The following is a 19,065-nucleotide window of genomic DNA, read 5'->3' as shown; positions in this document are numbered from 1 at the left end:
CATAGTTTTCACCATGTCAAATGTCAACCAATATGATGGATACATTTTTATCCTTATTGTGGGCCATTATTCACTGGCATTAAGTATTGTAGTCACTCCCTCTTTCTTTCTTTTTTAAATTTTATTTTACTTTTTAATTAGCATACACTGATATATGAAGGGGGCTTCATTGTGATAATTTCAAAGTACAGTGTACTTTGAACAAGATTACCCCTTCCCTTACATTCCCTGACTCCCCTCAACTCCCTTTCTTGAAGCACTTTCCTCCTTGGACAGCATGTCACTTTATCTTCCTGGATTTCCCCTCTCTTGTCTGATACTGTTTTCTGTTTTGAAGTCTACCTTAAATATTTGAGCTTAATCTTTATGTCCTCTGCCCTACTTCATCCTTCTATAATCCTAGCATTTAGTCCAGTTCTAGTCCACTCATCTGCCCAGTGGGTGGTTAGGAAATATTTCTTGAGTGAGTGAATCACTTACTTGTTGAAGTGTTCCAGGAAAATGAGGCTGGTGGATGTGCCAATGATAGTGGTCAGGCCGCCAATGGTAGCGGCGTAGGATATGCTCAGAGAGAGGCACTTGCAGATCATTTGGTCATGTTGGGACCTGTACTTTCTGTTCAGCTCTTGGTTCCGGGGACTGGGGGCCCGTGGCTTTTCCTATCAAAGGACAGTCAGTAAGTCTCTGAAGCTAGCACATAAAGCCTGAGTGACAAGAGGCACCATGGTTTTGAGCTTTGGCTTGAGAAAGACAAATCCCACATTCTACCGTTCACCAACTTTGGCATGACTCTGAGCTAGTTTCTTCTTTTCTAAAATGGAGAAAACCATATTTTCTCTACTTTATTGTTGTGAAGTATAAATGAAGTTAACATATGTAAAGCACTTAGATCAATTCCTGCCATTTAATGAATGGTAAGCTATTATGCTTTTTGTGTTATCAGTGTATTAATACTGATAACATGGTTTGTGGTTTCCTTTAACTCCATGAAAACTCTACTTTGTGTTTGAACCAACAGAAGATGCTTATTGTGTGTGGAATTAGAGTGCTGGGGAGGATTAAAAATAAGCCTTGGAGACTGGGGGTGTAGGCCTGTGGTAGAGGGCTTGCCTGACATGGGAAAGAAAGGCCCTGGGTTTGATACCCAACACCAGAGGGGAAAAAAGCCTGTGTATTGGTTACTCGTCAACTTGATTAGGTTGGCAGCCCCTAAGAGATTAGTAAAGAGCACCTCTGGGTGTGTCTGTGAGGGCTTTCCAGAGAGAATTAAATGAGGAGGGAAGGCCATGTGAATGTGATTGGGGGTCTGGATGGAACAAAAGGAAAAGCAGCAGCAAGGCCACCAGCACAGGCATGCTGGTTCTGTGCTTCCTGGCTGCTGTTGTGAGCTGCTTTGCTTCACCACACCCTCCCTGCCCTGATGGACTGAAACCTTTAAAACCCTGAGCTGAAATGAACAGTTCCTCCCTTTAAGTTGTTTTTCTCAGGTATTTGTCACAAGGATGGAAAACTAACACACCTTTACAGAAAAACCTGCATTCACGGAAGATGTTGACATGTGTTATTCTCTCCTCCCTCCTTGCCTCGCTCTCTTCTTGTTTTTGCTATTTGCCTTTCCTCTCTACTTTTTCCTCCCCCTTTGCATATGAATATGAGCCCTGCTTGGTCCAGAAGATGGCCTCTCAGGGTCACAGAGGCTCCTGATCTCTGACCTTAAGTATGAACTAAAGAAGCAAGTGCCTCCTACTCCCTCTAGGCCTGGCTAACCTCACTGATTCTTGGAAAAGCGGGGTGTAAATGTAAGCAGGTTAGGGAACAAGAAGACCAGTGGGGAAGGGGCCAATGAGCCACGTGTCTCATAACCCTTTACCATTGTCTCATTGTCCGTGGAGGGCCAAAGTAAGGCTTGAACCCTTCAAAATCCCTTAGGAAGATCTACTGGTTATCAGAGCTGGAAGAGATGACTTAGATTCTCTTTCTCCAGTAAAATTTTACATTGAACTCCAATATTTAAAACATAATTATAGCATTTAATTGGCATACATTACTTTGTAACTGGAAATGTACCAGGGGCTTAACTGCACATGTTCAGGGAGACTGGATTTGAATAAAGTTGTTGCCCTCATTCAGCCTGGACTCATGATTCCATCTCTCTACCTACCTTGCAAAAATGGAGCTCAAAATGGCTACCTCACCAAGCCAAGACTAGGAAGAAAAGGCGTAGCACAGTGCTTGGTACATAATAAACATTTCACAAATGGTGGCAGGTATTATCTTTATGGGTGTTAAACAATTGAGATTGTTGATGAACACAAAAATTTGAAATCTAGGATTGTAGGTGACAGCTGCCATTTTATACCAGTCTTAACATTCACTGGATTTCTGCACTTTTTTCCATGGTAGAGTGTCAGGAAATTTCTTATCTATGCAGAAAAGCAGTTGCTTTACAATCTGAGGATGATAAAAACATCTGCAGTGTTGCAAAAGCACCTTTGAGAGATCATTTGAGCACCTCTGATTTAGACTATAGACTTCTACAGATGTCCAGTGAGCTTGTTGCTTTATTGTCATGCACACACAAACCAGATGTGGGTGTGAAGTGCCTAGTGACATCTCTCTAGTATAAGGAAGTCCTTATCTGGTGCACTGAGGAGGCACCAGGTGTTATATGTAGTTGGGATTCTGTTACCTGGGATAGGTGCTGCTTCTTGCCCTGGTGTTGGTTTGCTGCTTTGATAGGATTGGTGGTAGTGGGCACACCATTCAGATTCTGTTGGGACAAAGGCCATTACACTGTTAGGAAGAGGATGGTGGAGAAGCACCTAACTATCCCAGGGCCACCCCACACCTTGGCACTGTGGGACTCAGAGACCAGCAGCCAGGGAGGGAGCACACTGAAAGCACCCCAATGGGCCAGCCTCCATCTTCACACCCAATAGTCCAGCCAGCATCAAGCACCCATCTGAAGAAGCTTTTGAAAGTTGGTGAACATGCCTTTGTCCTTTTATGAGATCCTGACTTGCTAGAATTTCATTAGCTGACAAACTCTTTATTTTTTTGACTCAAACTAAAAATTCCACCACAACAAAGTCCACAGTTTTTTGTTTGTTGTCAAGGCTGAGTTCAAACCTCAGTCCCACTCTGCCACTTGAGCTAGGTCCCCAAGTACTTTTGTGCTTTACTTATTTTTCAGATAGGGGTTTGCCTTTGCCTGACCTCAGACTCTGATCTTCCTACTTATGCCTCCCACGTAGCTGGAATTAGCATGTACTATCACACCTGGGTTGTTTTTTGAGATGAGGTCTTGATAACCTTTTTTGTTGTTGTTGTTGCTCAGACTGGCCTCAAACTACAATCCTTCTGATCTTTGCCTCCTGAGTAGCTGGGATTGCAGATGTGTGCCACCACTTCCAGCTCTAGTCCACAGTTCTATAGGCTTTTTATGCTTCTCACAAGGAGACATAAAACTAGTTTTGAGAAAAGGGGGAGGTAAACTTGGCTTTCCCCTATAAATGTGTCCCTTTAATACTAAGATTTTGTAAGTGGAATCCCACTGAAAGAAATCCTGAGCTTGAATCTGTGGCTCTTGAAATCTGGATGACTGAATCTTGGGTTTCCAAGAAAAGAGATTAACCTGCATTTTACATGCCAAGTCCAGGACTCAGGGCTGGGTTCTGAAATACTCAGACTCCCTGACAGGAGCCACACCAGCCCTTCTTATGTCCAACCCTAGTGAGTGCCCCTCCACCCTTATATCCATGGAGGTATAAACTCTTGGTCCATGACTTATCTGGAAGGACTTTCAAGTGATCTCAAAGCACAGAAAAACCCAAGGCCATACCTTGTTCTGCATCAGGGAAGTGAAGTCTGCAGTTGATGTGCTGGAATGAAGCAAAGGAAACATGGAAACCAGAGTGGACCACATTTGGTGAGAGGGGAGTTCTCGTCCCCATATTGAGTGCTTAGTGTAAGGGACTTAAGTCATCTCACCCTAGTCTTCCAGCCCTCTGAGATGCTATAGGAGCCAGGGCTGGAGCAGGGGCAACACGCTTCCTTTGAAGCAATGCTAACACTTTGAATAATACTGAATACAGAGTGCTTATTAGGTGCCAAGCATCTTAATATAGACTTTATTCATTATGACACTGTTAATTCTAAGAACAGATCCATGGCATCAGCATCACTACCTCCATTTGTATCATTACTTAACACCAGGATGTTAGTGGTGGATACACAGGACCTTCTCTCTGTCCCACTGGAAAGCCTATGCCCTGTCCACATCCTTACTGGCTGACTCGGGGAAGGCCACTGTCTAGAAAGAGAAGCTTGTGATTCACTTATATGAGGCAACAGGAGCACAGTGGGAAAGGCAAGTGAGAGCACAAAGATGGGGAGAACTTCTGGTCAACAACTGCATGTTAAGAGCACAGTTAACTACACATATGGAGTCCCTCCCATACCTGTGGGTGCCCAGCCTTTGCCTTGAAGACAGAATTACTGACACACTGAGGGCTCAACGGATGTTTCTAGTTTGTCTTAGTTGTAAGGATGGTGGGGGCCACCAGTTTACCCATTGCAATGACAGATGAGTGTGGAGCACACACACACAGGATGAAGTGATCTGCACCATCACCCATCTACAGGCTCCACCAGGGTAGAATAGGAGGTGATGGAGGTGTGGCATGAAATGTTCTTTGGACAATGTGCTGTTATGTTCCTCTCCCTTCTTCCCGGACAGCTAAAAAGAACAGGTAAGATCTCCTCAGACTGCAGGGAAGACCCTGGATATGAGAGGAGATGCCACACAGCCCTACTCCCACCAGCACAGAAGATGCTGAGAGAGATCTAGGGATAGCTGGAGCGCTTTGGACTTTGGGAGCATATGCTGTCATGTGGAAAGACCAAAGGCAAGAAACCACTGCAGTGTGGTCAGAGAAGCCAGAGTAGGGAGAAAGACCCACGGCAATGGGAGCAGCCTGCCTTTTCAGTGTTCAGCAGTGCTGTTGTGGTGAGGAAGGAAGCTGGGCTGGAGTCACCTGGAAAGGCACTACCAAGAAAGCTGTGGGAAAGTGGGGTCAGAACACAGACCAAGTTAGGGGACCAGTGATCATACAAAAGCGCAACCCACAATTGGGCTTGGGTTATGCAGAGGCCTCATCACCAGGATACTCCACAAACCCTAAAGAGAGGTAGCCCAACTAGATGGGGTCTGAATCTCAGAGAGGGCACCAGCCCCAGGCATCAGTTGCTCTGGCCCACATCCTTTTAGCCCTTTTATCTTTTCTATACCCTGAAGCCTTTGCCCCAACCCTGGAGAAGCTAGAAGCAGCAGAGAGTTGAAAGCTAGAAGGGAGAAGGAGGAAGAAAAGAGGAAGAAAGGGAGGAGTGAAACTCCCTTCCTCACCCATTTTAACTTCTTTTCTTCCTCAGGCCTGGGCTGAGAAGGAGCAGGTGTGGGCAAAAGAGGAGGTGGGAGAAGCTTTGAATGAGAGATTGAAGTTTTAATATGAACCTGGACTAGACTGCTCAGTATCTAAAAGTGAGACCATCACATCTGCAAGGGACCAGAAGGCTTTGGCATCTGCTTGAGATATCACCCAATAGGCTGTGATTGAAGGCAGTGGTAAAAGAAAAACAAGGCCATGTCCCTTCTACTTCCATGTTGTTACATATGCATTTCATTCAACATGGGTTCTCCATTTTTTATGAAAAGGGCAAATTACAAAGTCCAACTTCATTACAAATCCAGCTTTACAATGTGTAATACTCATCACAGAATACCTTGAAGACTGCATTTTGATATTGAATCTCCAAAAGAAATCAGCTGTTAGTGGATCCACATTGTAGGAGTGCCTGAGGCTGTTTCTCCTTTCCCATCAACCGTCCCCAAACTGTCACCTGATTTTTCTCTGCCATATCAAACAAGGCCAAATCTAGTAAGACCATATCTAATATGTATAAAATAGTTTGTGATACTCCTGGACTCGCCAGTGATACTATTATGTGAGTTTTTCCAATTGTTGATTATGGTACTGAGAAGGACATCAATTTAGATGAAATTGTACTTGGTAGCTATATGGACAATTCCTATGTCCACTCAGATTCAGTGTTAGTCTTTCCCTTCTTTCTTATCACTGTAGAATTCTAAGATTAAGGGGTTCTTCCTCAAGATTTGGGAAAGTTGCTCCTAGGGATAGAGACATACATCTAAAAGAGCTGGTTTTTGTCCTACCTCTCCTGACTTCTCCAATGGACCCTGAGAGGCTCTGTGAGGGAGGGCAGTCATACTTACTCTTCATTGACAAACATGAGTTCCAGAGAGGGTTGGCTGTTGTTTACATCAAGACCTACAATGGCAAAGAAACACAGAGGTGAGACATAAGACTGGAAATAACACTGTGGGTGGTGTAGTTCAGGGACTCAGATGAGAAGTGTGGTGGATGATGACTCCTTTACTCTCTGGCCTGAAGAGTATAGGAGGGTTTGTGGATGCAGACAAGCCCCAGCATTTTTGTAGTAACCCTTGAGCATCTGGGACAAGGAGCAGTGGGGATGCCTGTAAGTGAGGGAGGAGCAAGGAGCTTGGAGTGGGGATCAGGGAAGCTTCAGGTTACTAGAGCTTGGTATGAGAAAGAAGGGAGAGGGAAGAGGAAGGGAAGGGCATAGGTGAGGAGATTATGGGGATGGACACTAGGTAGGACAGTGTCACAAGACAAGACTGGCAGGGGACCAAGGGAGGAGGTTGGAAGAGCCCAAGGGAGGAGGTTGGAAGAGCAAAGGGGAAATGAATTCCAGAAAGCTGTACTGGTAGGCTCAGGTTCTTCAGCACTGGAGTCGCCCGCCATGAGTTGCTCATCTTCAGCGCTGACCAGCTCCTGCAGCACGGCCTCCACAATGGGCATTACCATGGCAGTGGTGGAAGTGTTAGAGAGCCACATGGACAGCATCGTGGTGCAGCACATGAAGCACAGCAGCAGCCTAGAAGATAGGGAGCATTGGGGGAAGAGGATCAGTGGAATGCCCGAATTCCAGGAGCCACTGGTGGACCTTGCAGGTCACTTATGGGGTCTCCTGCCAACCAACCCCATGGTGCTGGTCTTGAGAAGTGTGGTTTGCCTTTACCCACCAAATTGAGTTTTTATGTTCTACAGGGTGTCATCCAGCCTTGTACTCCTAGTGTGTGGCACAGAGTAATCATCAATGTCAATGTCTAATGAATGGATTGCACTTCATGGACTAGTGACCTTAAGCCAGGAAGAAGCTCTTACTTAAGCAATGAATAGCTTTGGTAGAAGGGTCACAGGGTGTGGACTTACTCATTGCTCATGTCTGTGGACATTCCATGGAACTCAGTGACGTATGTTTCCTGTGTATAAGGGGATTCTTTTCTGCCCTTGCAGGCAGCAATTCTATGAGTGCCATTGCATTCCTTGTTTTGCAGCAAGTCACCAAAATTGTTAGTGAGCAAAGAGAGATCAGTGTTTGGAGTTCACAGTTCTGCTCACTACTTGTTCTACCACCAAAATTATTAAAGTATAGCCCCAACATCACAGAAGTGGCCCCATGTCACTGTGTGCACTTTTCCAGCTGGTATCTAAAGCAGTCAAGCCTGGAGAAAAACACCAGCAAAGATAACCTTCAAATTACTTCTCTTTGACTTGGAAAATGTTGTGCAATGTGTACCTGTACAGGCATGGTTCTAGTTTCCATAAGGTAAGACAACATGACGCCTACCCCTGTTTATTATTTTAGGTGACTTTGCACAACTTGGGGACAATACATTTGTCATGTGGACTATGCCTGAGTAGGGCCCAGTCCTGATGGTGTTTTCTTTAGGCTAACAGTGACATGAGTTTGTCTGTCCTGTACATGCAGTGGCCACATAGCACGTAGGATGGAAACTTACTGAATGAAGAGGTAAATAGGGAAAAGTGGAAACACAAATGGATAAAAATTCCTTTTTTTTTGTACTGGAGTTTGAACTCAGGAATTTGTAGTTGCTAGGCAGGTGCTCTACTGCTTGAGTCATGCCTCCAGCCCAGAAATTCTTAAAGCTAGTACACAGAGATTTGCAAGAGCCACAGTTTCCATAAGATGTGAGGAAATGCCATTGTGTGTATGATTGAGCATGGACAGATGATTGCTGGGGGAGGAGGAGGTTAAGCTGTAGTGAGCACTTGACAATCTGGGAGACAGGTACATACTTTTAAGCACAAACTATATGCATGTAAATGACTCATGTTGAAAACTAAACTGTATGATTTATTTCTACTCCGACTCCCTAAGAACTCAGGGTGGCTTACACAAAATGTAGAAAGAAGGTGGTGAACTGGAATTAAGGGAGAAAGGCTTCCAAAGGGAAGACAAAGAAAAGGGACCAGTACTGCAGTAGTGATGCTCATACTGACATACCCACACATTTCCTGACCATGGGACTCTCTCCCATGGAACTTTCTTGACAGTAGAGTGAAAAGAGGAAACAGCTGAGGTCATGGTCAAATACAATGTGCCTAACGGGTCTGTGGTGTTAAGAGATGACAAAAACCGAAACATCCACATCTCCTTAAATGGTGACAGAGAAGATAACCACCTCTTTGTCCAGCCTGTTCCCTGACCCCCAGGAGAAAGGTTGGGAACCATTTTTAGTGGCTCATCTTGTGTTACAAGAGCCCCTTGGGTGTGGTGGCCTGCTGGCTTTGTAATCTAGGTTGTCAGGTAAATTCTTTAGATGATAGTGACACCAGGGTTCCTGTTTCTAATCCATATTCCATGGCTATAGGACCTCTCAGTGGAGGGTGAGGTGCAAACTCCATGGGTCTGTGTTATGTCCTCCCCATGAGCTAAAGTGAATGTCCCGCTGTGGCCCAGGCTCACTTTCCCAGCAGTGTCCCGGGAGCCGGAGGGATTCACCTCACCCAGAACCTCAAGCAGGACTCACATGCCGGGCTTGGCCCCCGCCATCAAGACCATCCGCAGGGCGATGCGCTTGTGCAGGTTCCACTTCTCCACTGCCGCCGCCACGCAGATGACGCCCGCCAGCAGCAGCGTGGTATTCTTGAAGTACTCGGCAGCTACCTGTGGGGAGGCCGGGGCGATCAGTCACCCTCTCCCACCCAGGGCCCAGCACCAGAGCCAAGCTACATACACTTTGGTATCGTCAAATATATCAATGCTTATTTTCCAAGAACAGGAATTTTCTCTTACATAACTATAGCACCAGTTTTAACCCTTTTCCTCATTTTAATGGTGTGGAAATTGAGACGCAGGCTCATTAAAAAGGTGTTGCATACATCTGGGGTTCATGTGCCGTCTTCATGTGATTCCCTCTCTTGGAACATTGTGTCTTCATCTCTGGCCGCACAGTCTGATTAGACTGCAGGCCTGGTGCACTTCAGGCCTGGTGCACTCCAGAAAACCTTCCTGTGGTTCTAGCTTCTCATTCCAGAACATTTCTTGTGGCTGTGAACTAATTCTGCACACCACAGAGCACTTGGGATAACGCTTGAATTGTTGCTCCTTCACGTGTGTACTGTAGTTTGCTTATTTTATATGTCTCTCTTGTCTTTTTTTTTTGGTGGTACTAGGGTTTGAACTCAAGGCCTCACACATGTCAGGCAGGGGCTGTACCACTGGAGCCACCTCCCGCCCTTCTCTTGTCTTTTAACTAAATTTTAAAGTGCTAATGGCCAAGGACTATGGTTCCTTCCCATGTCTCTTAACACTTAGCAGAATAATACACAAGAGTAGATACTCAGTGAATATTTGTTACATACATGAGAACTGTTAGAAATTGAAAGGAAAAGAGAAAAGTTTAACTTCTACCTCAAAGCTCCTCTTCAAGTGAGAAAACAAGAACATTTTTTTACTGCAGGAAAGAAAGTTGAACAGGAAATTTAAACATAAAATATGTGGCCTTTGAAGTAAACAATATTTGTGTAATCATTATGTTACATTTTGATTACTGAATTAACAAAAGCTGTGATATAGCCAATTGGGAAGATGGAGGGCCATCCCTCCATGGGATGATAAGAGAACAAAATCTTCATCTGCTAGAACAGGAAGTCAACTGATAATGCCTAATCAAAGTGATGACTCAAGAATTAATATAAGAATATTGGGGCTTGGTGGAATGGCTCAAGTGGTAGAATACCTTCCTAGCAAGTGTGAGGCCCTGCATTCAAACCCCACTACCACAAAATTTAAAAAAAAAAAAAGAATATCATATAGGAACATAGAGCTTAATGCCAGGAGAAGCAGGTAAGAGTTACAGGTCACTGAGTGTAAGGGTAGATTGGTGGGACTTGGGGAGTGTGAGCTAGTGGAGGGGAGGGAGAATGAGACTTCACTTTTTATTATCAGCCTTCCAGTAATATTCAATTTAAACTTCGTGAATGTAACGCTTTGATAATATCACAGTCATAATAATTAAGAAAGCAGTCTGCTTTATCTCTCCCTTTTCTGTCTTGTTCCATGGACATTTCATCACCTTTGGTTGGGTGGTTTGTGTAGAAGGAAATCTGCTGTCTGTGAGATCATTTATTTCCTGGAAGGAAGAGCCCTGTGCTTTTGGTTAACCTAGTTCTTGTCCCCAAGCTCACTCCTCAGCTGCTGACCAGGGTCACTAATGCTCCCTGAGGACAGAGAAGGCCCCCTGCTCTGGACAGGAGGAGGTATCTCTGGGAGCTGCAGTGGCCATGGGGGAGGATTCTGCTCCCTAGTGGTAGGATGCCTGTGGGCTGCATCTGAGCAGGGGGTCTAGGAGTTTCTCAGTGGCTTATTTCCTCCCCAGGCTAACAGAAGGCAGTTCTGTAGCACAAACAGGGCTTTATCTTCCTCTATCTACCGAGGAGGAAACCCCATAGCAGACACAGACACAGTAGTTTGTGGGGACGCTCCCTTTACCAGTCCCATGACTTACCTTCCCTAAGAAGTTGTCAAAGAGTCACTATGATCAGGTTGACTTTTCCAGGGGCCTGACAATAAACTTTACTTTTCTGCCTCTTTGGCACATGTCATTCCAGCACACCAGCTTGTCTATAATGGCTTTTTAGAAGGCACTGTCTTCCACTTAATGGGAAGGGAAAGGAACCCACAGGCAGAGAACCTTCTGCATGTCTGGCATTTTGCATCTTTGCTTTTGCTTTTTCCTTTGAGCTCTACATCAGTGCTAAGAGGTGGATACTGCCAGTGTCTTCCTTTACAGATAAGCAAACTTAAGGAGGTTAAGACACATGTCCAAGGTCACAGTGCAGCTGAGGCAGGGTATCAATCCAAGTCCATCTGAATCCAAAGTCTATAGACAACATGCCATATAGGGTAGGTCAACTGGAAACCAGTTTGGACTTGAATTTTCTTGGTCACCAGACAGCAAGGGCTGGCACCAAGTTCTTATCTTCATTCCTAATCACAATCCTGACACTGGCCCTAAAAGCCCAGGCCTAGGACCAGTGTGAGGCCGTGTCAGTGAGACTTCTGTGCTGCCATTTTCTCATTAGGTGTTTAGTGGGCTTTGTTCTATCCATAGGCTTTCCTGTCTTGTAACTGTTGCCATGCATTTATACCCTGGGGCTCAGAATGTAGTTTGTGACTATAGAGGTAGCATAGTGGGAAGAGTGAGGACTCCAGAACCAGTCAAATCTCAGCTGTGTGACCCTAGGCATGTTATCACATTTTTCAATCTCTCTGACCTTCATTTTCTTTATCTTAAAAAGAAAAACAAAACAAAACAAAAATCAAAAACCTTAATGTTTTACCTTGTAAAGTTGCTGCAAAGATTATTGCCTGCCTCAACACCCAGGATTTCTAGTGACTTCTGGTTATGAAGTACTCTGCACAAAGGCTGACCTGGTCTGAGGCTATTAGCACACAGACTGGGCTCATGCAGAGAGCAAAGCCACAGGGCTGCCTTTTCACTTTTGTAAATTAAAATCCTGCTCAGTGGTGTTGTTTGTTGGTTTTCCAGCCCATTGATTTTTCTTTCACAATAAACCCTGCCTTATTCAGAACCCCCCAGGGAACACCAGAGTCCTAGGATTCTTGAGGATTAGCTTATTCGTTTTCTAAAATGTGTTGCTTATTTTCTGTCTTTATTAACAGAGCCCAGGCATTCTCCTAGCCTTCTGTCAGACGTGTGCCAGCTCTCCTGGGTCATACCTTTGTCTCAGCAGCTCCTACATCTGGCTAGTTGTCCAGGCTGCTGGTCATTCTGAGCCCCGTGTCTGCATTTTACAGCTTTTCTGTCTTATTCTTAGGCTGTGCCACTTTCTGTTGTCACCATTAGCAGCCTTTTCCTCACTTTCTAATATTCTGTGACAAATGTTCTTTGACTTGGGAAATCAGATAACAGAGCCTGTTAGAGTTATTTGTAAAGAGAAATTAGGTTCCAAACAGGTATTCCTTCCAGGGGTAAGGTGCATAGATTTTGTGACATGAGGTTGGCACTTTTGATTGCTTTTACTGCCTTTCTGCTCTGTGGTCTTTCCCAGTATGCCACGTCCCAGAACCTGGAGAGGACAGGTGTTTTCAAATTGCATTTTAGAAAAGATAGGCTCATGGACCCTATGGAAAGGTATAGCAGAGGAGTGCAGTGAAGAGATTGGGCTCTGGAGGTCAGACTGTGGCTGTCCTCCCACAAGTGGATCTTTGTATTCATCACACCAACATTTTAAGAGGCAACGATAGAGCTTCGTAGCTCATTTAGTCTGCCATGATGTGGTCCTTGGGTAAGATAGTACAGAGGACTCTTAGACAATTGCTTGCCCCATGGGAAATGCTTAATAAAATGTTTCCACCAAAGAAATTTAAAAAAAATCAACTGCAGGTAGGAATCAACTGCCCGCCTAAACAAGTGAAGGGAACAAGAGAAGGAAGAGCATCAGAAGGAACAAGGAGACCTAAAAGGTAAAGATGCCTTCATGCCTTCTGAAGTGATTGGTAGCTGCTTCAAAAGAGCTTTCTGACTTGGCCTAGATTCAGAGGCAACAAACATTCTTGCTGGCGAATGTGGTCTATTAATTAACTAGTCCTTTGTTAGAAAATTGCAGGTGACTTCAGTTAGTGATGAGCTTTAAAGAACATTAATTTCCTTGGATACAGAATTATTCATTGCTGACTGAACATAGAAGTCTTCCTTTAGCTACAGTTTTGCTTTTTGTAGTTTTGGTTACCTAAGGCCAATGTGGTTGGAAATATTAAATGGAAACTTCCAGAAATAAACGATTCGTAAGTTTAAAATTGTGTGCTCTTCTCAGTTGCCTGATAAAATCTCATGCTCTCCCATTCTTTATTCTTCTTGGGACATGAGTCATTCCTTGCCCACTGTATTCACTCTGTATATGCCACCCCTCTGTTAGTCATTTCTTAGTCATCTCAGTTAACAGATTCAACCCTTATTTTACTTAATAATAACTCCAATGTGCAAGAGATGGAAAGGAGGAACCAGGGCATAAAACATGGAGGGACAGATTAACTCTTGTTCCATGTGGTAATGCTTTAGGGCATATAAGAAAAAATATATATACATAGAGCTCAGCACTACCCATGGTTTCAGCCCTCCACTGGGGGTCTTAGAATGTATCCTCCATGAATAAGTGTGGACTACCATATTTTTTTTTTAAGTTTTTTAAAATGAGAGGGGGAATTGGTAGCTCTATTCCCAGATGTTTGAGAATGAAACCTGGACATTAACCTCTGCACACTGTTTTTCTCACAAAGAATGCACAGTTCATACTCTCTGGTGCCTTCTCCACAGAGGGGAGACAGAGACAGACCAACTCTTCATTCTTTCCTATATGCCAAATATTTTTGTCTAAAACCCTCACGAATCTCTCAGGGTAAGTATTTCTAACACTGTCATTCTTCGAGTGAATGGCAGTTATGTGAGATCACAGAACTTGCTCACAACTTGCCAGCATCAATGGTGGATTCGAGCTCAGTTCTACTTTGTTCCAAACCTGGTCCTGACCCTGTCTGCATTTCCTGTACTACTTTTTGCCCATCATACAGCAGGAATCCTCCCCCTACTCTGAGCCAGAGAATGGCAGGATGTGTGCAAGTGACTTTGTCCATGCTCCTGACGTGGGCTTTTGGTGGCATTGGATAGTCCACATCAGAGCTGCAGTGAATTTTGGGTGAGCCTCTTCAAAAGCAGGAGTGTTGGAGTCCCTAGGGAGACTAGTGGAAGGCTGTGGCAATGGTCCTAATTTGAGGCTTATTTGGCTTACCTGAACAATTTTGCAGGGAAGTCCCCTAGATCCCAGGAGGGGATGCCTGTGCTGGCTCCCCCTTAGCACTAAACTAAGCCCTGTCAAGGCCAGGGGACCCTCATTGCTCCACTGTAGTTAATATCCAAACAGTGAAACAAAGCCATCTCTCTGCCTTTTCCTGCGTGCAGGAATGCTGTTTTTTTTTTTTTTTTTCGTGGGGAAGTACCCTACATGGGCTTGTGGGCTTGGAGACCTTGATTCACACCCACCTCCCAATTCTGTCCCAGTTTCTGGGACTATGAGAGCTCCCAATTATAGGGAGGCCAAGGTAGGGCTGGACTCTGAGAACACAGTGAAGGTTTGGTTCATCAATGGCTCAAAAATAGTTCCTCTCACCAAACTTGACCTTAAAAGGCTATAAGATCTATAGGTTCCTACACAGATCCAGGTATTCAGCTCAGCTTGGGGCTGTGTCTGGATGACTTAGGGTGATGGACAGCCTGGACTCAGGCAGGTGGGTGCAGTCCACATCCCCAAAGGGCCTGCATACAGAAGGAGGCTCAGTCTCCATGGGAATAGAAGCCAGAAAGGCAGAGCTGAGAGTGGAGTATGAAGTGCTCCCCAATTTTAAACAAATAGAGACAGTCAGAGTCTAGGCAATGGGCAGGTATCCAGGGTGTCAGAAAGATCAGGAGCCAACAGGGAAGCAGATTCATGACATCAGACTCAAGCATCACTTGCTGTAGAGACCATTTGTTATCCCAGTGGGAGCTGCCTATGCACCTCTCTTTCCCTGACAAGAGCCAGAATCTGAAAGAGACTCAGTGCAGGGCCACTGAGATAGCCAATGTGTGTGTGTGTGTGTGTGTGTGTGTGTGTGTGTGTGCGCACAGGGACAGGGTAGAGTAGAGAACACATGCAGTTACTACAGAATTTTAGAAGTAGTTCCTGAGCTTGGGCTTCCTAGAGAACTGTTCCTGAGTGGCACATCCAAACTACACTTCTTGCCTCCTGCCCAGAGCCCTCTGGTGCTCACTGTATGCCCTTCTCTTATAGATTGTAAATTTTAACTAACTGAATTGACTTGGGCATTGTACCCAGGCTATGAACACTGAGCAATGAAGAAAAGGAGCTTAGAGGACTTGAGGCAGATCTAATGATAGTAATAAGAGTTCCAATAGAGTCAAAATGAAAAACATACCTAAAATCCAGGACCAAGCTCTGTGTACCACCAGAGAGAAGTAGTGGCTGGATGCTCACAAGACCACAGACTCCCAAAGTCAAAGGGACCATGAATTCTACCCCGTCTCCTAAGGCACAAAGGCCACCTCTAGTGTCCCTGATGTGGTAACTTTTCTTTTTTTGTTTGATAGCAGGGTTTGAACTTAGGGTTTCGCTTGTGCTAGGCAGGCCCTCTTCTACTTCAGCCACACTCCCAGACTTTTTTACTTTAGTTATTTTTCTGAATTAGGGTCTCGAGTTTATGCTGGGCCCAACCTGGACTGAAATCCTCCAATTTACACCTCCCGCATAGCTGGGATGATAGGCATCCCAGCTTTTATTGGTTGAAAGGGGGTCTCAATGATGCTCTGCCCAACTGGCCTCGAACTGCAATCTTCCAATCTCTGCCTCTGGGGTAGCTAAAATTACAGGCTGAGCCACTGCCTGATGTGGCCTTTTGGCTTGAACTCCAAGGACAAGAATATGACAAGCACACATGGGAGCCCATTCCAGAATTTTCCTTTACACAGAGTAGGGTGCTCCTTATGGCACTTTGACTCTTTGGTCTTGGTATGTTGAGTGTTAGAAGTCAGAAATCATGACCCCCTAAGTCATCTCTTCTTTTCTCATGGGGCTTGAGTTCTAGATTTTTGACATTCTGGCCACCCACCTCTGCATGAATTCTTTGTCCAGAATTTGGTGCTATGGATGCCTCCTTTATTAATTCAACAAAGATTTTGGTACATATTGTCCAGGAATCAAGAGTGCAAGTTTTAGAATCATATAATCCTGGATTTAAGTCTTTGCTCTGCTACTTAGTAGCTGTATAACCCTGGGTAAATTAGTGGAAATTTCTGAACTTCAGTTTTCTCCTCAGTAAAACGAAGGTAAAAATAATAGCTCCTTCACAGAAGATTAGATGGTATAGTACGTGTAAATGATGCCGCTTACAGCCTGACATATGGTAACTGCTCCATATTTTGGCAGTCACATTAGACTGATAGATGACTCATACTGAGCCTGTACTTAGCTGAAAGCCAAGGGTTTATTCACATAAACTGCTAACATTTATCATTATTAAACGTCATCTGTCAGTTTCAGCCCATTGTCTCACCCAGGCAACTTTGAATCTGTCACCATACATAAACTAGCCCACCCAGCTTAGTCATCTGTAAAACGTGTAACATGTCTTTCCCATTTCCATCTGAACAATCTCTCCAGTCTGATGCCAGCATGGTACTTGGCATTCTTTAGGTCCAGCTGTTCAACTAGCATTTGGACTACTCAACTGTGCCATCACCTAGCCCACACTGGCTCCCCTGAGGAAGAATCCATCTTTTCCCCAGAAATTTTGAAGGCTCTAAGGAAAAAAGTGAATTTACATTCAATGACTTCCAGGGAACTCATAAAGCCTTCTAGAAAGATTGTAATCAAAAAGTGGTCAACATAAATTTGGGCACTTGGCAGTGTGAATTTCACTTACCTAGAACATTCTCTCATGAGGAATTAAGTCAATCCTTTATAATATCAGGAGACAAGGCACTACTGCATAGTCTCCTGTATTTTTCCACGTGGTCTTACTTTTTCTTTACTAGACTAGGAACTTCTGAAGGTCAGGGAACCTCTTATATCATTCCATATCTCTTCTTAGCACCTGAGTTCTACTATGAAAGAGTAGTTAAAGCATCACATAGAACTCTTAATTCTTGCTGGTTGACAAGTTATTAGCATAAAAAGTAACCATTTATGTGCACTTGTGATGGTTAATTTTATGTGCCAACTTGAATGAGCCAGGAGGTGCCCAGCTAACACATGGCTCCTGGGCATGTCTGCGAGGGCACTTTGGGTGTGATTAGCATTTGAATCTGTCTACTCAGTCAGATGGTCTTCCCCATCCAATCCACTGAGGGCCCAAATAGAAAAAAGGTGGAGGAAGGAGTAACAAATTTGCTCCATTTTCTACCCTCACTACTTGAGCTGGCACATCTCATTTTATCTTCTGCCATTGGACTGGGATTTACAGTGCCAGTTCCCCTGGTTCTCAGGCCTTTGAACTCACACTAAATTATACCACCAGCTCTCCTGGATTCCCAGCTTGTAGACATCATGGGATGTCTCAGTTTCCATAATTGAGTGAGCCAGTTTCTCATAAGAAACCCATATATATCTATGTCTACAGTGGTATCTATATCTTTCCTACCCTCCTATTGGTTCTGTTTCTCTGGAGAACCAATTGACTGACTCATTCATCACACTAGACTAAGATGTGTGATCGTGGTGATGGTGGGAAGCTCAGAAAGGCCAGAAATGAGCTTCAAGAGGGCAGACATGTTTTGTTCATCTTGGTCACTTCATGGTGCCATATCATCCTATACCGCACGTGGTAGATACAGAACTCAAAAAACATTTTTTCAGAATGTTGAATGAAAAATATGAGGGACAAAAGCTACATTCCCAGAGCCATACTGATCCTGTTTGTATACCTTCCTCATGTAGAGATTACCCTACTTATACACCATCAAGAAGCCCAGCAAGAAAGAACCATGAATTGAGGGATGACCCAAGGTGACATTGGGCTGCACATAGGCTGTGAGCCCAGTTACAAATCCTAGAGGAAGAGAGTCTTAGTAGAGAAAACACATGTCTGCAAAAGTTTATGACTTAGTGTGTACCATGTCAAAGATAAAAACATCAAATAGTCTCAAAGCAAAGAGTATATGCTTTCAGCTGAGTCTTTTGGAAGGGCTTCACCAAAGAGAGTAAATGAGTAGGATTTCAAAAGTTGAAGGAATTGGAGAGACCCTTCCAAGTTGGATGAAAGGCCCAAGTCATGGCCAGGGAATGGCCAGGCATAAGTTAGGTTTGGGACATAACACACAGATGAGTTGGGGCCTCCTAAGGAGTCATGGCGTGGACTAGGGGAGGGGTGCTTGTAGTGGAGATAAAGGGGGTGCTTTTTTTGCAGTATTGGGGTTTGAACTCAGGTCCTGAGCTTGCTAGGTAGGCATTCTACTTCCTGAGTTGTGCCTACAGTCCTAGAGAGGGTGTTTTGTCTGCAAAGTTAACTGGCTCACAAGGGCTACAATTCATGTCCTCTATCCTATTGGCATTTTCCTCTAATCTGAGCTAAGGAGGGCAGCTAAACAGACTACATTTGGACTAAGCTGCTCCCAGTAGTCCAACTGCTAAAATAGCCTTGCTGGCCAAAGTCACTTCATCAGACAGATGTTTAGATTAGGATTTTCCCCCTCAAATGAGAAACTGTACCCTCTCGTTCCTCCAGCCTCCAGCAGTAGCGATGCCTAATTTCACAGGACGATCTTTCTTTTCTCTTCATAAAGTCAAATTAACCCCAACAAACTACTGCCTCCACAGACTCTCCCTATCTGTTTGGCCTTACTGGTTGTGCAAAGGGGCAGCTCTTGTATAGCTGTTGCCTAGCAACATCTCTACAAGGAATGGGCTGCAGGTCTACCTGGAGGATTCCCGCTTCAGATAGCCATTGGAGAAATTGGCTACTTTAAGGCTAAGGAACACACTGTTCGTTTTTGGACTGCCTGTAGAGAAATACAAAGATTAAGTCTCCTAATGCATAGCTATCTCACTTTCGAATGTTACTTAGCATTCAAATCTTTCTAAA

The 19,065-nt window shown here is 44.4% G+C and overlaps 1 protein-coding gene across 1 annotated transcript in view; it reads right to left on the bottom strand.

The window, feature by feature from the left end:
• The window catches only part of Slc13a4 (solute carrier family 13 member 4), a 44,126-nt gene that overhangs the window by 18,617 nt on the left and 6,444 nt on the right, over positions 1–19,065 (bottom strand). The window contains exons 3-8 of the mRNA XM_020182924.2: positions 8,939–9,075; positions 6,806–6,978; positions 6,293–6,347; positions 3,842–3,881; positions 2,690–2,770; positions 481–659 (exon numbers count right to left, since the gene is read on the bottom strand). Coding sequence (XP_020038513.2) covers positions 481–659; positions 2,690–2,770; positions 3,842–3,881; positions 6,293–6,347; positions 6,806–6,978; positions 8,939–9,075 — 665 coding nt within the window. The remainder of the gene's footprint in view (positions 1–480; positions 660–2,689; positions 2,771–3,841; positions 3,882–6,292; positions 6,348–6,805; positions 6,979–8,938; positions 9,076–19,065) is intronic.

Source organism: Castor canadensis, chromosome 2 (assembly GCF_047511655.1).
Source record: "Castor canadensis chromosome 2, mCasCan1.hap1v2, whole genome shotgun sequence".
NCBI lineage: Eukaryota > Metazoa > Chordata > Mammalia > Rodentia > Castoridae > Castor > Castor canadensis.
The sequence above is the reverse complement of the archived record's forward strand: the minus strand, read 5'-3'. Positions and strand labels throughout refer to the sequence as shown.